Source organism: Lynx rufus, unplaced genomic scaffold (assembly GCF_022079265.1).
Source record: "Lynx rufus isolate CCGP_SWC_20201006 ecotype Redwood Valley unplaced genomic scaffold, mLynRuf1.p SCAF_6, whole genome shotgun sequence".
Lineage (NCBI taxonomy): Eukaryota > Metazoa > Chordata > Mammalia > Carnivora > Felidae > Lynx > Lynx rufus.
The window spans coordinates 142,731,337-142,752,224 of record NW_025814878.1 but is presented as its reverse complement, the minus strand read 5'-3'; the positions used below and the strand labels follow the sequence as shown (position 1 = coordinate 142,752,224).

Below are 20,888 nucleotides of genomic sequence, written 5' to 3'. Positions count from 1 at the left end.
ATTTAATGTTATGCCACAAAATGTCGCTGGATTTTTGGTAACATTGTAAAACACACGTTCGTGAGCTAAAACATTGAAGATGATTCTAAGAAAGAAAGGAAGAGAAAAGGAAAAATAAAGAATGGTGGGTCTTGATTTAGGGCATGCACTTTAAGAAGGGCTAGGGTCATCTTAGGGATATAGCTTTGATCTGTGAAAACGATTTTAATGCTTGTCCAAGCTTTTATAAGTCGAGTTGAGAAGGCTCAGAGGAGCCTGGCTAGAGTTTGGTGTAAATTTTACCTGCTGTTACTTGAATTAATTGCATATGGTTGCCAAGAGATGATGTCTTTACTCTAGGGGGTAAGAGCAGGGACCCTGGACCTAAACTGCCTGGGTTAGAATAAGAATCCCCTCTGCCATTTACTAATGGTAGGACATTGGGTAAAAATAATTTTAAGCTTAAGGTGACTCAATATATATGGGGGTAATTAGAATAACAATAGTTCACGTGTGTATTATGAGGAACACCTGAGTTAACATCTGGAAAGTACTCAGAAATGTATCTGGGTGTTTGCAAAAAAAAAAAAAAAAAAAAAAAAAATTAAATACACAAAGATAGATGAGAAGGATTGTGTGCTATCTGCTCGCAGTTTCACTGATTTTTGTGGGCCCTAGGGACTTTTGCCTTCCTGGGCCTCTCCCTCCATTAAAATAATAAAATTAATAACGTTATTAAAATTACACAAACGTAAATGTATTAACATTACATATTAGAGCCTTTTGGTCAACTTCACAGTTAATATTTATCTTCTGATTTCAGAGAAAATGACAAAATTTTCATGAGCCATTGAAAGTACTGTGGGGCCTGGGCTCTGTGCCGACCGTGCCTAAAGGATTTAGACCTGCGTGCACCCGAATATGAAATTAAAAAGCATGGTTATCCGAGTAGGAAATAAAATTACCCACATACACAGACATAGGTACACGCAGTGCTCACACGAAATCCCCTACAATTACGAGGACGGTAAACAGGGGCTGTGCAAGCCGGGCGTCCTGCGCGGCCACTGCGAGGGTGTCCTCGGCCACTGGGCAGCGAGGCCGGGCCAGCTCGGAAACGGCCGGAGAGGAGGCCGACCAGGGAAGCTGCTGCCCCGCGGCTCGGTCCGCGCACCGCTCAGTTCCGCGCTCTCATCTGCGGACGGCCCGCTGGATTGTTGCGAACGTCCAGCGGCCGCGCGGCGAGGCCGGGTCGCCACGGTTTGCGCACCAGAAAGGGACGAAACGGGAAACAGCCTGCCGGCGGCGACGCCACCAACCGAGAAAACGAACGACCCCACCGCGGAGCCCGAAAAACGAAACGTGGCGCAGGCGCAACGTGAGGCTCGTTGGGGGCGGGACGCGTGCCGCGGAAACGGCCCAATCAGGGGGCGTCATGGACGGGCGTTGCAGGAAGGCCCACTGAGGGAACGAGCGTGGGGGGCGCGGCAGGACAGACCAATGAGAAAGCCGGCGTGTGGGGGCGTCGCAGGACGGGCCAATGAGAGAGCCGGCGTGGGGGCGTGGCTATGAGACTGGCTGTGCGGAGGCGGGGCCTGCCGGGCCACAGGGTCATTTCCATGCCTGCGTGGACGCGGAAGATGCAGGACAGTCGCTGCGAATTTTTAGGACTTTCCAGTTCCAGTTTAGACCTGAATGTGACGGGTTTGTGTTGCTGTTTGGCATTCGTAATTCAAGGAAATCCCTTCTTCTGGTTGAAAGCACGGTGTGATTCCCTGGCCTTCCTGCATCAGCATCACCTGGATAATACAACCGGCAAATAACCGGATCCTGCTACAGATCTGGTGAATCAGAAGCTGGGGGGGGGGGGGGGGAGGGCAGTAATCTATGTTTTAAAAATGCTCCAGGTAGTTTTGGTACACGCTGAATTTTGAGACTGCTTCTAAGTATTGTGTTTCCCTTAATTCAGGTGCTGGAAGTGACACCTCAAATGTCAGCTGAGCTAACCCAAGCTGCTTACCTTCAAGATCGTTACCAGAGCCAAAACAGTGCTTAGGCTTTACCCACTCAGACTTCGATGCCAGAAGATAAAGTGAAAAATATATGTGTGTCTAAAAAGGAGAGATCTCGGGGAATGATTTGGGTCAACAAGGAATGTGGAATTCCATTTCTCCACAAATTTTATTGATCCTAACATCTCATTTACAGACTTTTTGCCCTCCTCATTTAGACTTCTCCAGCAAACATAGTCCATGGTAAATAATGATTCTCTGTAGGCCTGTAACAGCAGTAAATTCTATTTTCATAATTAAAACAACAAATAAAACGAAAATGCTAGAACACTGTTTAGTTTCTTCTTCTTCGCTAAGGCTCTCCTTCTAATGAATCCGTGAACACCAAACCAGGATGGGTTAAATTCGGGCAGAATATTCATACTAATCAATCCTTCTCAGGCAGATCACTTTTCATACTTCATAATTCTATGGCTGATTCACTTTTCAGTTACTGTTTGCATTCATTTCTTCTCTGCATTCATATCTCTCCCCAATTGAAGAAATAAAAAGGGTTTGTTAGGTGCCATTTTGCCATTAGCCTTACTATTTGATGTACAAGAAAGATTTTTTTTGTTTTGTTTTGTTTTTTACATGTGGTTGTATAATGAATCTCTGCTCCAATATTACCTACACTTTAGTCATTTTTAGCATGAACACATAATGACTCAAACCAGTAAAGAGAAACCTGGACAATAAGATCTTTGTTCCAAATCCTCCAGTTATCCTTCCACAGGTGGAATTCAAGCAGTTCAAAGGCTTGCATTTTCTTCTTTTAGTTTCTGACCTGAAGAGAATTGGCCCCTCTGATTTCATTTTAATTCAATGACTAAAGAAATCTAATACTTGTTAACATTGGCTAAGCACTTACAAAATTATTTCAAGACTGATTTAAGAGCTTTGCATGAATTATCTTAATCCTTAAAATAGCTCTAAGAAGTAGTATACTATTATTTTTGTTGTGTAGATGTGAAAAGTGAGACTCAGGAATGCTGTCTCTCATTCTTTTGAGCCATTGCAACAACTCACCTCTGGCCCCTGTCCCTGTTGTTATATATGTGTACTTTAACTCGTTATGATTGCTGTAAATCCTAATAGAGAGCCTACTGTGTGTCTGGAACAGCCTTAGGCATTGGGGAGTCAGCAGCAAAAAAGACTAACTCTGCCCAATGGACCTTAGAGTCTGGAGAATGGGAAGAGGAAACCAAGAATATGCAAATTCATGTCAGTTATGCTAAGGGTAATGAAGAAGAATGAACAGAACAAGTTAAGAGCTGGATTGAAGGGCAACATGTGCATTTGCTGGTCAGAGAGTGTCTCCCAGATGTGGTAACATTGTAACCATCCACTCACCCCCAAACCCAAGAAATATGGGGCCTATTTGAGGTACTAAAATGTTCTATTCCCAGCTGAAGGGTCAAACTCATAACAAGGTCTAGCTCTTCATCTCCCTCTTTTCCCTCTGCTTTCTCCAACTATCTTCCTCTGTGCCTTCCCCTTGGTCTTCAGGCTCTGGCGCTCCCTTTCGCAGTAGCCATTTGCTTCTTTCATTCTTTTTCTCAGCTCTCACCTTCTTTCTTCTCCCTATTCCTAAAAAATAGCCACCATTTGGCTGTGATACTTTTATTGTTTTGTATTTATGAAATGCAGCTTAACATTCACAGTTAAACTTTTAGACAAAATTCGAAAACGTTAGTCCTTCACTTTTCTACAATTCCTGTTCCCTTTCCACGGTAGCAATTTCACGGTTGGTGAAAGGAAAAGTCAGTCAAGTGCCGCTGTCCATGTAAAGCAAAGGGAGCGTTTTCTTCTATGTAGCGCTGTGTGTCCACGCCACCAAAATGAAGGTTAAGAACTCTGAACTTTCCCCAGCGTGATCGCCACCTCTCCTAAGTCTTCTTTGCTGCCGCCAGGGTGTGGAGGGCAGTGGGAGTATAAGTCAAGGAGGAGACTGCTGAAGTTGTTCATCTGAATAAAGTACAAAAACATTGCCTTCAATTAGAAATCTCCTTATAACTTTTGGGTCCACAGTTGATCTAAATAAACCCAAACCATTGACAGAACCATCAAAAAAGAAAATAGTTGGAAAATTCAAGTTATGGTCAATCATAGCCATCTAATCAAAACGGTAAACCTATGGTTTTACTTATGACGATGTGTATGGTGAAGAACCAATTTTATCCAAAGAGAGATGTGGCCTTTGCCCTTTGCTGGGAGGGGATCTCTAGGCTCATGGAATGTCCTGCATGATAAGATGATCTTTGTTTACCTAGAAGCCCTGGGCTGCACAGGATAGGGTAATAATGTCACTTATGTTGGGGGCTTTGGGTCATGTGGCATGTGGGCTACCTCCAGAGGGCCTGCTGACTAAAGTTCAGCCACGTGGACAGTCAACCATGTTCATATGACAAATCCTCTAGGTTGGCAATGTCTGTGTGTTGTGCCAATATTGTTGTGCGGCAGGGAGACATAGACCCTCCCCCGGCCTCCACTGGGAAAGGACCTACCAGAAGCTCTGAGTTGGTAAGCCTGTGCTCCATGTGCCTTTCACCTTGGCTTATGTGTAATCTGTATCCTTTTGATGTAATAAATAACCCCCAACCTTGGGTGTAACAACTTTTAGTGGATTCTGTGGTATAATTCTAGTGAATGATCAAATCCGAGGATGGTTTTGGAGACCCTTCATCTTTGCACTTGGTGTCAGACGTGAGGGGACGCTTATGGGAGTGTACCTGAACTTTGCACTGTGTCACAATGATATTAGTATTACTAGATTCTGTTTAGTACTCAAATATTGGGATGAACATTTTGTCTTAAGGAGCTTTGTAGTTTCCATGGGAGCCCAAGTCTATTCCCCTGCCGGTGGATTTCCAAAGAGTGGTAAACACTTTTTTAGGTCTTAGTGAGTGATAATAATAATAATAAAAAAAAAAATTGAAGATGTAGCTATAAGTTTCACTGATGGTCTACTAACCTGAGAGCTCCAGAAGGTCAAGGACACCCTCACCTCTTTTTGTATTTCCAGTGCCCATGCCCGTGTCTGACTCAAAGATGTTCAATTGACTATCTCTTGAATGAGCTGATTTATAGTAATACTCTGAACTGTCGCCATGCTACAATCTAGTAAGAATTTTGACACATGTCATGGATCTCCTTATAAGCCTTCATGACTAAATTAATCTCTTTAGTTTCTTCTTGTATGTCTTTCTCCTACCTCTTAGTCTGTTACCTTACACTTGAAACATTGTAGTTTACTTTTAAGTCTGACTCAATCATAAGTTCAAATTCCACCTCTTAAATCAACTAATTGAGCTTTTACTTCTTGTCCCACTTTAAATTTTATTAATTTTTATTTTTTATATCATTGATTTTTATATCATTAATTTGTTATATTTGCATAGGCCAAAGTATTTTTCAGATTTTACCTTCCCCCCCCCCCCAAGGAGTTAGAAGTTTATTGAATACACTGAAAGGGAGTGATAGGACAGCAGAGAAGAGGCTAGCTCTCTGCTTGGGGTTTTATCTTTTTATTGTATTTGTTTTCCCTTTTAATTTATCTTTTCCAAACCTACTAGTTTTGTTGGATATTCCTACAACCATCATGAAGCAGAGATTTGTTGTACAGATGGCTGTTTACGATTTCTCTGTTGAATTCATTCAATTCATTCAACATTTTCTCTATATACTGGCAACGTGCTGGTTTATTTGACTACAGAGACAACTGTTCGGTCCTTACAATCTCAGGGAGAAGTCCATCAGGACATCATGAGGAATTTCATTGGCTTTTGTCTTTGTGGATTGTGGTCAATTTTAGTCTAACTCCTGGAATTCTTTTTTTTTTTTTTTTTTAATTTTTTTTTTTTCAACGTTTATTTATTTTTGGGACAGAGAGAGACAGAGCACGAACGGGGGAGGGGCAGAGAGAGAGGGAGACACAGAATCGGAAACAGGCTCCAGGCTCTGAGCCATTAGCCCAGAGCCTGATGCGGGGCTGGAACTCACGGACCGCGAGATCGTGACCTGGCTGAAGTTGGACGCTTAACCGACTGCGCCACCCAGGCGCCCCTAACTCCTGGAATTCTTAACGACCTAAAGGAATTAGGTCTAGATGATTTCTGACTACTCCTTAAATAACAAATACTTTTTATAATCGAGTAATTAAAGCATTAAAAAATGATGTGAAAATTTCACAATATGTTCACATCCTTACCTGGAAGGGTGAGCTGGAACCCAGTTCCCCTTCTGATTACATGCCACATTTAAAGTGACTTGCTTCTAATTAGTAGAAAGTGGCAGAAGTGACAGCATGTGACATTCAAAACTAGGTCACAGAGACTTCAAGGGTACATTCTCTGCCTGACTTCTCTTTCTGCAAGAGAAATGCTACCACATTTTGAAGAGATTTACCCTCCTGAGGGTTCCTGGCAGGGAACTGAGGTGTTACTGTGGTTCTCCTGCCAACAGCCAACAGGAACTCGTGCAGGAGGGCAGCCAGCCAACTCTGGTAAGAAATAAGGAATCTTCCAGCTGTGGTCAAGCCCTCAGGGGACTGCAGCCTGTGTGTACATCTCAACTTCAGCCCCACGAGGGACCCTGGGCAGAACCACCCAGCTAAGTCACTTGTGGATTCCTGATCCCCAGAAACAAATTGAGGGAAGAAATGTTCATGGATTGAGCTGTTGAGTTTTGGGTAGTTTGTTACACAGCAGTAGATAATAGAGGAGAGTTACAATAATCTTAATGACAAAATCTGATATGGCTAAACCCAAAAGAGAGTGTGACTCGAGTAGGGAAAAAAAAACACTCTAAAATATTAAAATGTATGCAGCTGATATTTAAGATAATAATATAACATGACCACGTAAGATTTGGGCTGGGGATGCAAGTATAGATTAACATTAGGAAATCTACATATATTCATTGTGGCAGGATAAAGGAGAAAAAGCACATGAGCTCATCAAATGGCAAAAATTCATATATCATTCCTAATAAAAAGACTTAAAATAAATTTAGAAGTAAACTAAGCAACACATACAGATTACACACACACACACAGACACAGACACACACACACACACACACTCACGTGCACACGTGAACGAGCAGGGAAACAAATTTTTATGTCATGAACTACCAAAGCCACTTTGATGAAAAAGAGGAAAAAGACCATGATGACTGAGAGCATACCTATATGGCATCCAGTTTGTGATTTTACCTGATACAATAACATGATAATGTAATTAACATAAATAGTTATTGGAAAGAATATTAATTTTTTTAAATTCCCTAATTATAGTATTATATGCACTGAAAAGCAAGACAGTCCATTAAATATCGATTAGAATTACAAAGTTTAGTAATCAGATAGGTATAGAGTGCATGTAAATAATTTCTCAATTATCCTCCCCTCCCCCCCAAGTATTTATAACAGTATTTCAGTCTGATGGCACCTGTCAGAACAGGTCGAAGACACAACCTTGTTGTAATCAGCCTTCTATCTCTTGTGAGAGTTTATGGGGCTTAGGTCACAGTGTGATGCAGTGACCCCCCCTTTTTTATATCAGTTTTCACTCTATTTTATTTATTTTTAATTACACGAGTAATCCATTAACTCTAAAACATCCTCAGCCATGATCTTTGAAAGCTCACATCAGCATCATTCTCTCTGGTTGTCCTTCTGGTACCAAGATTAGATGTATTTCAGACAATTTTGCTACCAATTCCAGATCTCTTGAATTCACTTTTACTTTTCTCTCTCTGGATTTTGGATAATTAAGACCTGCTTACAGAGTTCATGAAAATTCTTCAGCTGGGTCCAATTGGCTATTTAGCCTATCCAGCAAGCTTTTTAAATATTAATTTTCTTATAATTAATTGTGTGTGTGTGTGTGTGTGTGTGTATCTGGAATTTGTATTTGGTTCTTTTTTTCAAATCTTTGTGGTCATTCTTTGCATTCTCTTAGGCTCTCAGCATATTTCAAATAGTCCTTTTTCCCCCTTTGTAAATAATAAATTATTTACTTATTTTGAGAGAGAGAGAGAGAGAGAGAGAAACTCAAGCTAGCTCCACATTCAGCCAGATGGGACTTGATCTCACCAACCCTGGGATCCTGACCTGAGCCCAAATCAAGAGTTGTGCGCTCAACCAACTGAGCCACCCAGGTGTCTCCCCCTTTTTCTTTTAAAAGTTATTAAAGTGAGCCACTTGAAATCTGTATCTGTTAATTTCCTTTTACTCCATTTATTTCCCTGCTCTTATTCTGGGTCACAGTGTCTTGTTGAATAATGTGCTAATGTCCTGTAGGAAGCCTCTCGTTCCTTTTCTTCCAGGTGTCCTATGGGGGATTTGTTGAGGCCCACAATGAAGCTCATTCCCCCAGAGAGGATTAGCGTTTGCATTATCCAGGTGCTCAGGGGCACAAAGCCAGCTTGGGCTTAATCCCTAAATTAATTCTCAACCTGGGTGTTTGAATCCCTGTGATATTGACGCCAGAAACCAATGGATAGTATTCCAGATTGCCGGTGGCAGAATCTACCTTGCTCAGCACCAAGGCTCGGGGCACCCTCTTCCTTGCCATCGTCCGTGGCGAGTGTGGGTCTGTGTGCATGTGTGTGTGTCTGTGTGTGTGCTCGTTTCTAGCTCACCTTCTACCCTGAGGATGTGACCCGGCAGGTGCGTCAGCGTCACCAGGAAAGATTTCTCATCAGGTTTCTTGGCGAATAATAAAGAAAGTCTACATTTTCCTCACTCCCCAGCAGCTGAAACCCTTCAGGCCGGCGAAGCTTGTGCAACAGAAACCGCTGCCTGCCCGAAAGGCTTTCCTTCCCTTCCAACCTCCACTCCGGCCTCACCTCAAGGGTATGCCAAGGAAGCGGCCAGGGTGCTGAGAAGGGGGCCTCGGTCCCGGGGGGGGGGGCATCGCCTCACCACAGTCACACACCTGATGGGACTGAGTAGTGGGCCTCTGTCTCGTGGCCCAGAGGACTTTACAGCTGAATGCTTCCCAAAGACTGTAAGCGAAATAGGACTTCCTAGGACCGAGGCGACGGTAACTGACAGGACTGGAAGGCCTCTCGGAGCCCGGACACGTTCCCTTCCGGTCCCGCTGCGACTTTTGGATACAGTATAGACTCTGCCACCCTCCTCCCCCAGAGAGGCCCCCTCCCTGGCCGGCTGCTCAGAGCAAACAGATATGGGAGCGGCTGCAAAGCAGGCCGACCAGAAAAGCCCACGTACATTTACCGGACGCTCCCACGGCCTTCGGCAGTTTTCAGTATCACCTCCATACATTAAAAAGGAAAAGAAAAAAAAAAAGGTGAGGAGAACAAAGTTTTCAGAGCAGGCTCCTTTGTGCTCTGGGTAAGCTCCTTCCTTATCAACTGCCTGAACAACGTGACGATCAATTTGGAGCCCGGCCCACGGAACCAGGAGTTGTACACTTGCAATGGCGTTTCATTTAAAATTAAGGTCTAGTTTGGTGAAACCGAAGGAATAATGGATGTAGAGAATCGTTGTTTATGGTGAGCATGCAATTTATACTGTAGGTGTTACTGACAGAGTAACTTGAAAATACTTTCTACGCAGCCCTAACCAGAAATTGAGTCGTGCTAGATTACCAGATCCTGGAAAACAGCTTCCGTAATGAAAGGGTTACACCTCATTTGTTGAAAACATGCATGGCTCTGAAAAGAGCCTTTGGGGTTGGGTAAGAGGGCGCTTACTTGGCGAGTCTACTTGGAGCTGGTGTACTTGGTGACGGCCTTGGTGCCCTCGGACACGGCGTGCTTGGCCAGCTCCCCGGGCAGCAGCAGGCGCACGGCCGTCTGGATCTCCCGGGACGTGATGGTCGAGCGCTTGTTGTAATGCGCCAGGCGCGACGCCTCGCCCGCGATGCGCTCGAAGATGTCGTTGACGAACGAGTTCATGATGCCCATGGCCTTGGACGAGATGCCGGTGTCGGGGTGCACCTGCTTCAGCACCTTGTACACGTACACCGAGTAGCTCTCCTTGCGGCTGCGCTTGCGCTTTTTCCCATCCTTCTTCTGCGCCTTGGTCACCGCCTTCTTGGAGCCCTTCTTCGGCGCCGGGGCGGATTTGGTGGGTTCAGGCATTGCGGCGTGAAGTTAATACGCTATAACTAAGAGCTGGGAAAATAACTCGCGGCACCAAAGCCACGTTTATTTATAGATGCGGTATTCAAATGAGGTTAGTAAGATTTCGTCCGCGATTGGATTAATTTTAGTGTGTCGTCACAAATGCGGATGTAAAAGATACTTGCAGGTCTAGCTTTTCATTGGCTGCTTCCTTACTTTGCTTCGAGCCAATCAGAAGGCTTAGAGTAGGCTGCCTAAAGCTACTATAAATAAGCCTGTTAAAGAACTTGCGCCGTAGATTTCAGTCACTGAAACTTTTACGGAGGACATCCTCGCTTTCGGTTTATAGGTGTAGACCACTCCCTGCTGGCTAGTATGGCTTCGTGCTTGGAGTCTGGGGCCTGCACCAGTCGGTATCTGGCGGTTAGGATGAGTCAGGCTTTAGGCGGGGTAGTAAGTGGCCGTTGGACCGAAGCCCATAGTCCTTCCCAGCTCGCCTCATTGATTAGCAACCTGCTCTATTGCGCCGGGCTGGTCAGGAGGTCAAACACCGTACGTAGCTGTACTAGCAAATGCCTGGGAAATAACGCTTCCCAGACTTCTGTTCTCACTCTCACCCTGGCCGTCAGTGTGGGAGAAATTTACAACTGACCAGCCTACTCGAGAAATAACCTGGAATTTGGGTCGTGGATAGGCTTCCAGGGCCTTTACTGAAACCCCCGCACGTACAAGTTTTTAGGGGGTGCACGGAACTAAGCCTTGCCAGGAGACGCCGCTCCGTGCTCGAGGGACCGCCCCACCGAGGTGGTGTCCTCCCTCCGGCCACGCCCCCCAAGGAACACAGTGCAACAGCTCTTTCCTTGAGGTCTGTGGGTGGCTCTGAAAAGAGCCTTTGGGTTGTGTTGAGCTTCTAAGCAGTAGGCCAAAGAAACTTATTTCTTCTTAGCTGCCTTCTTTGGCTTGGCTGCCTTGGGCTTGGCGGTCTTTGGCTTGGCCGCCTTGGGTTTCACGGCTTTGGCCTTCGCTGGGCTCTTAGGCGCCTTCTTGGCCTTGGCTGCTTTCGCTTTTTTCGGGCTCTTTGCCTTTTTGGCTCCTGCAGCCGCCGCGGGCTTCTTCGCCTTCTTTGGGGTCTTCTTGGCGCTCTTCTTCGGGGTGCTGGCCCCCGTCGCCTTCTTGGGTTTCTTGGCCGCCCCGGCAGCCTTCTTGGGCTTGGCCGCGCCCGCCTTCTTGGCTTTGGGCTTGGCCTCCCCGGACGCCGCCTTCTTGTTGAGCTTGAACGAGCCCGAGGCGCCGGTGCCCTTGGTCTGCACCAGAGTGCCCTTGCTCACCAGGCTCTTGAGGCCCAGCTTGATGCGGCTGTTGTTCTTCTCCACGTCGTAGCCGGCGGCCGCCAGCGCCTTCTTGAGCGCGGCCAGGGACACGCCGCTGCGCTCCTTGGAGGCGGCCACGGCCTTGGTGATGAGCTCGGACACCGGCGGCCCGGACGCCTTGCGCTTGGCGGCGCCTGCGGACTTGCGGGCCTTCTTCTTCACGGGCGTCTTCTCGGCGGGGGCCGGAGCGGCGGGCGCGGCGGGCGCGGTCTCGGACATGTCGAAGGCGGGCGCAGGGAGAGCGACTCGAGCCGGAAGCGGAGGCACTGGCCGGGACTCGGGCCGCGCCGCTGCGCCCTCCCGTTTATATAGGGCGGAGCTGCGCCGTGATTGGTGCGCTGTCCAGCCCGCCTCGCTGGCAGCCGCAGAGTGTCCTCTCGGATCCCGAGTTGTGTTTGTTACACCTCAAAAAATGCCAAAAATATCAAAATTCTCTACATCGAATCGCCCGGTTTTTCTCACAAAATGATCCCTGAAGCCTCAGGCTTCACGCCGGTCTCAAATTATGAAGAAAGCACAAAGCTTTATGCCAGAAACTTACAATATTTCCCGCCGTGCTCTTCAAATTTCAACTCAGAGAAACAAAACTTTCTATTTTCTTCGTAAATTATAAACCGATCTTTAACTGTGGAGTTTTCTGACCTCTCAAATAGGATTCTCCAAGTGGTTAGCTTCTTATATGTCCAAAAACCGTGCCACTGGCACTAAGATTTTTATTACAAATCTGCGCTTAAGTGAGGGAAGTAACACAGGCTCCTCGGAGAGTCCTGCCTATTGAGCCGAGGGCATTTGAGTTCATCAAACTGGTTTAGTTTAATGGCAAACAAATTATTGCCCATTTGGGGTTAGATTTTGGACCCCTGGGACATCAGTCTATGCAGTCATGGTTTTATTTCTGTCGGCTGCATCTGGGTTTTTAAATAATTCTTTAGGATAATTCTTTTCCTTTCTGCTCCCAAGGGTTGGGGGCGGGGCTGTTGCTTCTCTTTTCCCTGGACAACTGCTCCACGAGTTTAGATACCTTGAATTCAGGATTATTTGGGACGGTAAGGGGACCCCAAAACATAGTCAGGGTGGACAGATGCAAAAGGATTAATTTTCAAATAACACAGAGATGAGGTCCATAAAATCATTGGAAGTGGAGGGACACGTTGAGGAATTTGCAGTGTTGCGGGGTTCTTTGGCACATTCTTCAGGATTAAACTGTAAGAAACGAGTTAGAGATGAAATTCAAGCGTTGATCGTATGGGGCAATACGTTCGAAGTGTAAATGATGACATATCTACTCCCATTATTAGAGCAACCCAGACCCTGTCAATAGCTGATGAATGGCTCAATACTCAATACTCAATACTCAATACTCAATAGCTGATGAATGGCTAGTCCACCTACGAACTATGGCTTCCGTCATGAAGATAATGGCCCTATGCTTCCCAGACATCCATAAAAAAGAAAACAAGTTACGTGTTGGATTGAATTGCAAGTGCAGATTTGCATCTCAGAGGTGGATCTTTGCGGGACTATGCAAGTTAAGTCATGGTCCTCTGAAGACATCCTTTGCAAGATCTGTGAAAGATGGGTTTGTCTGGGTAATTGCCCAATCAACAGAGAGTCTATGTTAGCAATGACCATCCAACTAAAGAAATCATTCCTGGAAAATGGTCTGGCTGGAATTGTCTTTAAAAACTTGCAAGCCACGTACTTGAGAGACAACGTACCATTTTGGCCAGTGCTATAAAGTGATACGACACCATTCTTTGAGTGTAGCTGGTTGTAACACAGCATTGGGCATCACGGTAATTTTCGGTTTTGTCGCCACAAATCTCCCTGCACAACAGACCTTACTACTGAAATCAAAAGAGAATATATACCTTTGATACAACATTAATTACAAGTTTCAGATTAGTGCTACTTAAGTTAATGCTGGTATAAAATCAACGTAAATAATCTGTATTTTTAAAGCCTTAATGTATAAACATTTCAATGTAATTAGTGCATGCTAGTGAAAAATAAATATGCCCTTTGGTATATATTAATATAAAAAGGGAGAGGATAAGGTTCCAAAACAGACCAGTTGATAGTTACTAGGGAAACTGATTTATGGGCATTCAATCCCAGAACAGTGTGTTATACTCATTTTCAATGACAAACAATAACTTTTGCAAATGGCTGAAATTTGCACAACCCATTGAAGTTTTCTCTTAAATGTCTGGTTTGAGCCTATGTAATCCTTACACTTCTGACGTTGAGGGACTTAATGTCTCCAAATTCTGTGATCTTTCAACTCACCTATGCTTGTCTCCGCTGGTACAGTGTGTTTTCCCATCAATAAAATGAACTGATGGGTTCAAAGAATACATTGAGCATCTCCCACTATGAAAGCAAATGTTTATTTGACACTCTTCTATGATGGCATAAGAGTAACACCAAAGGCTCTACTTTACTATTGATCTATCAGCTTGGCTGGCCCTATTCCAACTACCTAGGGTGTGTGTGTGTGTGTGTGTGTGTGTGTGTGTACTTGTATTTTAAGTTTAGATTCCAAAGTCTTTCTTCAGATGATTCTGAACCAGTAACTCCAGGGAGTCTCAGAATATCTAACAAGTCCCTGGTTCCCTCTGATGTCCAGCTGAGTCTGGGAACTACTGCTGTCCCTGGAGGTGACCAACAGGTCAAACCCGTTTTCTGTCATGCGAGGGTTCCTGCAGATTTCTGGACTTGCCTGTGACATGCCAGACGTGACCCCAGGTTGAGAGGGTGTGTTGCAGCAATCCAACCCTGACTCCCTTGGATTCCCACCTGACTGGGCACTCAAGTGGGCTCTGGAAGGGTGAGGAAGTGATGGCAAAGCCTCCCATGCTTCATGATTTTCCATCCACGCGGGGTGGATAAGCCTTGGTTTCCTGTGGACTCCCAGAAGCCCCTAGTATGGCATCTCTGCTCCTCATCCCGTTTTATCATTCTTTTTTTTTTTAATTTTTAAAAATGCTTACTTATTTTGAGAGAGAGAGCGGGCGTGCGCATGCAGGTGGGGGAGGGGCAGAGAGCGAGAGGGAGACAGAGAATCCCAAGCAGGCTCCAGGCTCTGAGCTGTCAGTGCAGACCCTGCAGTGGGGCTCGAACCCACAGACCTTGAGACCATAGCCTGAGCCGAAGTCGGAAGCCTAAGGGACTGAGCCACCAGGTGCCCCTCTCACTTTATCATTCTCCATAAAAGCTACCCTTTCCACTTACTGGTCATTGTACTCTGTGCTACCTACATTCTTACTTGGTCAATGTAACCATCCCTAGCCTGGGCTGTTGTCCCTATTTTACAAAGGAGCATATGGACTTGCACCGGCTAAGGACTTCTGAGCAGGCTGTTGCTGACAGGTACATCTAGGTTTCCAGCTCACATCTGTCTGACTTCAAAGTATGTGCTCTTAATGTGTTTTCCAGACGGTAGGTCTGAATAATCACTAGAGGTTGTGAAATCAATTTAGTAGCACAGGCCACGTGTTTCTTTTTCTTTCTTTCTTTCATTCATTCTTTCTCTCTCTCTCCCTCCTTTCCTCCATCTTTCTTTCTTTCTTTCTTTCTTTCTTTCTTTCTTTCTTTCATTCTTTCTCTCTCTCTCTCCCTCCCTTCCTCCATCTTTCTTTCTTTCTTTCTTTCTTTCTTTCTTTCTTTCTTTCATTATTTCTCTCTCTCTCTCCCTCCTTTCCTCCATCTTTCTTTCTTTCTTTCTTTCTTTCTTTCTTTCTTTCTTTCTTCCTGAACTAGACTAGAATATCCAATACCAGTGCCCAATGCCTGTGGCTTCAGTTATGCACTCAGTTCTTTGACTGTGTGCTGATGCCTCCCATGTGAAACGTATTTTTTGCTGTGTGGGATCATAGGCTAGAGTGGGAGGAGTCTTCCTCATGGAATTTCTTGAACTCATGAAGTATTCTCAAGTTTTTAATCTCTAATGAGGTAAAAGAAAAAAAAGGGGGGATTTCCTGATACGGACTTTTTTTTAAGCCTCTAAAAAAAAAAAACCCAAGTGATGGACAATGGGGAGCATGTTGTGAATGGTGGCCACGATAGCAATTGTGGGAAGAGGCGCAACAATATGATTTGCAGACAAGTTAAAGGCATAGGAAGCTTGTACTTGGTTCCTTTTACTCCATCATTCTGGGTTCCAAGCACTTGACTTTGCACTTGGCTATTTTAATGTTGTCATGAGTGCTTTAGTGAAGACAGAGTTTGGGGATGAGGTGCTTTTTGCAGGACAAACGAGTCCTTCCCGAGTTTCCGCACAGGAGGTGTATTACGTACGCAAAGGATGTGGCACCGTGGACTGTGGTCACTGTGTGGATCACCTTTGGAACTCTGTCTGTTGGGACAGACTTCCCCTCTGTGGACTTTTAATAGGTACTCTATCTTAGCTTTTGGTGTAGAACATTTCTGGCAAATTTTTCGTAAAAGGACCTATATGTTACCTTACAAATTCTTATTCTTTCTATCTCATTCAACCATGTGTGGATTGCACACCATTCAATCCAAGTGTGGATTGCACACCCTAGACTATTGACTTGCAACATTGTTTGGAACTATAAAACGTCGGGGAGAACTTTATTATCAACCCATAAGAGAACGTTGAAATGAACTAGGGTACACTTGCAATACTTAAGAATACGAAGCTACAGAAATGGGTAAGAACCATCTCTCGGAAGTAAAAAGGAGCAAGTTCTAGGATGTATGGCTAAGTGAAAAAGCCAAGTGCAAAAGAGTATCCATAGTATGACACCCTCCATAGGAGAAAGAAGAGGACATAAGAAAACACACCTTCTTCTTATTTGTGCGGAAGATGTACAGGAAGGATAAACCAAAAATAAAGGAGATGGGTTATCTATGGCAGTGGGGGAGGGTTAGAAAGGAGTATAAAGAAGGGAGAAAGGGGAACAGAGCGTCAGGGTGAGGAGGGAGTAACGGTTTATTGAATATGTCTGTTGGTGTAACTGACTCTTCCAACTATAGTAATGTTACATGTACCAGTAAAATAAACTGTTAAAAGCGATAGGGTTGGGGAAGGAACCCAGCACATCTGGCCTTTAAGTATCATTCTCCAATAAAAAGAACCAGGGCTCCTTGGATAAGTGGTTGATTCCAAGGAGGGAACAGGCAAAAGACAGGATGGGCCTGGAACATCTTGTGGTACCAGAAGACAAGGAAATGTTTTCTAAAAGATGGAAACTTTGAAAAAAACATGGCAGCCAGTCTCAAGGAGCTACTAATGACCAAAGCTGCTGCCATTTGAGCAACAAAATAAAAATCGGTGATGTCGGACTTTTTTAGCTCTCTAGAATAAAATATGTATCCATAAGTACATACATACTTCACGAGAAAGACAACTCTCCCTCGTTGCGGATACAATCCACATGTGGATGCTAAAATCGCCAGGCAGAAGTTAAAGGAACAGCAGGGTTTTCAGTCTCAGAGTGTCTTCCCTAAGACACCTATCAACTACGAAGACAAAGGTAATAAGTTTACAGTGGTTCACCCCAGAAGACATCCCTTAACTAAGTGAGCAAGGTAAATGTGACAAGTAATAGGACATATGGACATCACGAACTCCTTGAAGTGAGAAAACACCTGTTTTGGGGATATTTCCTGGCAGAAATGCATAAGCTCACTCCAATGAAAAGGAAACATCACACAAATTCAAATCGAGTGGCATTCTTTAAAATAACTCATCAGTAGTCCTCAAAAGTGTGAAGGTCAGGAGAGATGAGGACAGACTAAGGAACTATTATAGACCTGAAAATCCTGAGGAAAAACAATAAGTGAACTCAACGCGGGATCCTGAATAAGACCTTGGAACAGAAAAAGGATACCGGTGGAAAGGTTTGTCAAATTTGAAGAAAAGTCTAAATTTGGTAAATAACATTGTGCCAATGTCCATTTCCTGTTCTTTTGTTCGCTTGTTTGTTTTGTTTTGTCGCATTTCCTGTATTGTCGTTGTACAACGGTTATGTAAGACATGAACATTAGGGGAAGCCAGTTGAGCGCTACAAGGGAATTTTTGTACCAGTTTTGTAACTTCTGTATAATCTAAAAATTAGTTCAAAATAAAAAGTTTTCTAAAAAAAGTTTCTCTTCACATCTCACCATGTTGTAACACTTTTCATAGAAAGGGAAAACATCCATGTGACATAGATTCTCCATAGTGGTGGAAATGTAGATGACTTTTATTCTTGTGTCCAAGCTTTTATGTTTTTTCCAAGTTTTCACCATAGCCATGGTTCCATGAATTACTTTATTATTAGCAAACAACATGCTTCCCTTAAAAATATGATGAAGATTTTTTTTGTGTTTTGTTGTGTTTTTTTGTATGCTAAGTTTCCCAGACACCAGGTAGTACAGGCTGAGACACCATTCTGATCTTTCTCTGGACTTTCACTGAAATTATTTCTTTGGTTTTTATCTAAGATTTACTATATACATCCGTGAACGTTCTGGTTTAGTTTGTCCTGATTTTGAAATGTATATGTGCCAAACCATAGTGTATTCACTCCTCTGTCTTGATTATTCCCTCAATAAGAACCACCCTTCTGTATTATTGGTAAGAGAGAGCTCTAGTTGTCGAGTTGCACTGTGTTATATTTCATTTATAAACGTGGCCCAATGTATTTACTATCTAGCTTCCTGTGCCTGGACATCCTCCTGGTTAGATGATTAAGCAACTTTAATTTTCCAAAAATGTTTGCCGCAATTTTTCCTGACCCACACTCCCTTCTCCACCGTGTCTTGACTCTTGCGCCCTCATCAAATCTAATTCCTGTCCCCTCGAGGCTGAGTGAACTTGTGACAGCTCACACCAAGAGGGTGGGGGGATTGAGGCTGTGTGACTTCCGAGCCCAGGTTGTACGGAGCAACCAGCTTTTGCCTTATTTGCTGGAGCCCTCAGGCTTGCTCTCTGAGCTATCTGAGAAGAATTTTGGTGATTCTGAGGCCACCAGGCTGTGAGGAAACCAACCTCTGTTGGAGACCATGTTTGGGCACTCTGGTTGGCTGTCTTAATATTTGAACCATCCTACTTCTAGGACCAGAAATATGAGACGAGGCTCCAGATTATTCCAACTGACAGTGGTAAAGTCTTTTCATCTGAAGTCCCAAACATAATGGCAGAGATCCAAGCCAGCTCTGTTCTGCTCTATCTAAATTCCTGGTCCAAAGTCTGTGGGCATAACAAAATGGCGGTTGTTTTTAGCAATTAAGTTTTGAGATATTTTGTAACTTGAACAGTAATGATTTCAGTTTATTTTCATGTAACTTATTAGCGGATCAGTGGCCTTAAAAACATTTTGGTCATAGCCTGCATCAAGAAACACGTCTTGGGGCACCTGGGTGGCTCAGTCGGTTGAGAGACCGACTTCGGCTCAGGTCATGATCCCACGGTTTGTGAGTTCGAGCCCCGTGTCATGATCCCATGGTTTGTGAGTTCGAGCCCCGTGTCGGCTCTGTGCTGACAGCTCGGAGCCTGGAGCCTGCTTCGGATTCTGGGTCTCCCTCTCTCTCTCTGCCCCTCCCCCGCTCATGCTGTCTCTCTCTGTCTCTCAAAAATAAATAAACATTAAAAAAAAAATTAAAAAAAAAAGAAACACGTTTTACAACATTATATTCACCCTGGCCTACCCCTCATCCTGCGTGTCCTAACTGAAGACAAAACAAAATAATAAGTATGTTTTTTTTTGTGCAATTTGCTCTGCTACTTTCTCTTCTTCACTCCCTTCCCCTCCCTTCCCTTTCAGTCCCTTCCCTTCTTTCTCCTCTCTTCTCTATTTAATTTCAACAAAGTTGACTACTGGCAACTAAACTGCTTTTATAAATAATAGGTCTCAATCAGCAGACTGAAGGAAATCTGTGCTAGAGGCTGCAGTTTAAGAGGTGATCTCAAACTCATTTTTTACCTTATAGAGTGTGCGTGTATTTCTATATCTATCTTACATATTTACATTGGTATACATATGTACCTACATGTATTTTAAGTTCTGAACTCAGTCAAGTTGTTCTACGTTGGCCCGAGGCTAAATAAATCAGTGAAATAAAGATAAAAAATATGGCAAGAGAAAATCTAAGAAATCTAAACTTAATTTGGATGTTGAATCACATTGAGTCTCCACAAATCCATCTTGTTTCAAGATGAAAGCCCGAGAGAGGTCAGGGACTTGTCCTCTGGGTTACCAGCAAGGAGATCCCATGGAATCTGGATGCAGGAAGGATCCTTGAAAAAGGTGGAGGTGGAGAGCGTTTTGGATCTGGGGGTGAGGTGAAGGATTGGGGTGTCTTTTCTTGGACTGGAAGTGCATAAAAGTATAAAGCATAAGTGTCTACATATATACTCTTAAGAGTCCAAACACAGATCCCTTAATCCTGGCAAAAATCCCAACAAATACCGTCTTCTGTCTGGAAAGAGAGTGCCTAGAGAAACAATGACTTCAGAGATATTAACTACCTCTTCGTTAACCTTAACATTGAACTCATAATCATTGTCTAACTCAGTATCTTCGGCATCCATTTCTTCAAAGATGTCGCCAGTGTCTTTAGAAGAGATGGTTCAATGAATAAGAACAGGTTGCATCTGGCCTTCTTGCATATCTCTACTCTGTTCTTCACTTTCCCTCTTTATCCATCATAACTCCAATTATTATTTCCTCAGGATCCCTTTACTTTTCCTCTTCACTCCCCCTGCATTATATGCATTTGCTGGTTTGTAAATGTAAGATCTATATATTTACACAGATTGTTCATTCATACATGGTGGCAGTTTGGCATAATGGCAGACTCTTTTATAGTTATCTACTGCTGCATAACAAATTTTCCCAACCTTTAATGGCTTAAAATAATAAAAAGGATTTACTATCTCACACAGTTTCCATGGGTCAGAAATTTGGGGATGACTTTACTGGGTAGTTTTTTTTAAGTTTATTTATTGTGACAGAGAGAGAGCAGGGGAGCAGCAGAGAGAGAGGGGGAGAGAGAGAATCCCAAGAAGGCTCTGTACTGTCAGGGCAGAGCCCAACTCAAGGTTTGAATTCACGAACCGTGACATGATGACCTGAGCTGAAGTTGAGAGTTGGACGCTCAACTGACTGAGCCACCCAGGCACCGCTTAACTGGGTAGTTTTGACTTGAGATATCTGATGAGACTGGAGTCAAGATATTAACTGGAAGTGGAGTCATCTGAAGACTTGACTGGGGCTGGAAGACCCAATTCCCAGATGGCTCTCATGGCTGCCAAGTCAGTGCTGGCTATTGGGCAGAAGGCCTCAGTTCTTTGGCCTCTCCGTAGGTCTGCTCCAGGACTCCCTACGTGGCACCTAACTTCCTCAAAAGTGAGTGATCCAAGAGAGCAAAACTGAAGTCACAG

The 20,888-nt window shown here is 44.1% G+C and overlaps 2 protein-coding genes and 1 long non-coding RNA gene across 3 annotated transcripts; 1 reads left to right on the top strand and 2 right to left on the bottom strand.

Annotated features, from left to right (window-relative positions):
• The first annotated feature begins 259 nt into the window (after nucleotides 1–259).
• On the top strand, nucleotides 260–2,311 carry LOC124528518 (uncharacterized). The gene is made up of 2 exons (XR_006966173.1): nucleotides 260–1,823; nucleotides 1,949–2,311. It is a non-coding gene; the product is annotated as an uncharacterized LOC124528518 (long non-coding RNA).
• Nucleotides 2,142–10,241, bottom strand: LOC124528484 (histone H2B type 1-M). The gene is made up of 2 exons (XM_047102117.1): nucleotides 9,753–10,241; nucleotides 2,142–3,998 (listed from the first exon to the last, which is right to left on the bottom strand). The coding sequence occupies exon 1, from the start codon at nucleotides 10,140–10,142 to the stop codon at nucleotides 9,762–9,764; it is 381 nt and encodes a 126-aa protein (XP_046958073.1). The 5' UTR covers nucleotides 10,143–10,241; the 3' UTR covers nucleotides 2,142–3,998; nucleotides 9,753–9,761.
• LOC124528455 (histone H1.4) lies at nucleotides 10,177–11,752 on the bottom strand. The gene has a single exon (XM_047102087.1). The coding sequence runs from the start codon at nucleotides 11,711–11,713 to the stop codon at nucleotides 11,057–11,059; it is 657 nt and encodes a 218-aa protein (XP_046958043.1). The 5' UTR covers nucleotides 11,714–11,752; the 3' UTR covers nucleotides 10,177–11,056.
• Nucleotides 11,753–20,888: the final 9,136 nt, after the last annotated feature.

Bases quoted from the DNA above. Each gene is read 5' to 3' on its own strand.
- LOC124528484 (XM_047102117.1), bottom strand. From the start codon at position 10,142: ATGCCTGAACCCACCAAATCCGCCCCGGCGCCGAAGAAGGGCTCCAAG.
- LOC124528455 (XM_047102087.1), bottom strand. From the start codon at position 11,713: ATGTCCGAGACCGCGCCCGCCGCGCCCGCCGCTCCGGCCCCCGCCGAG.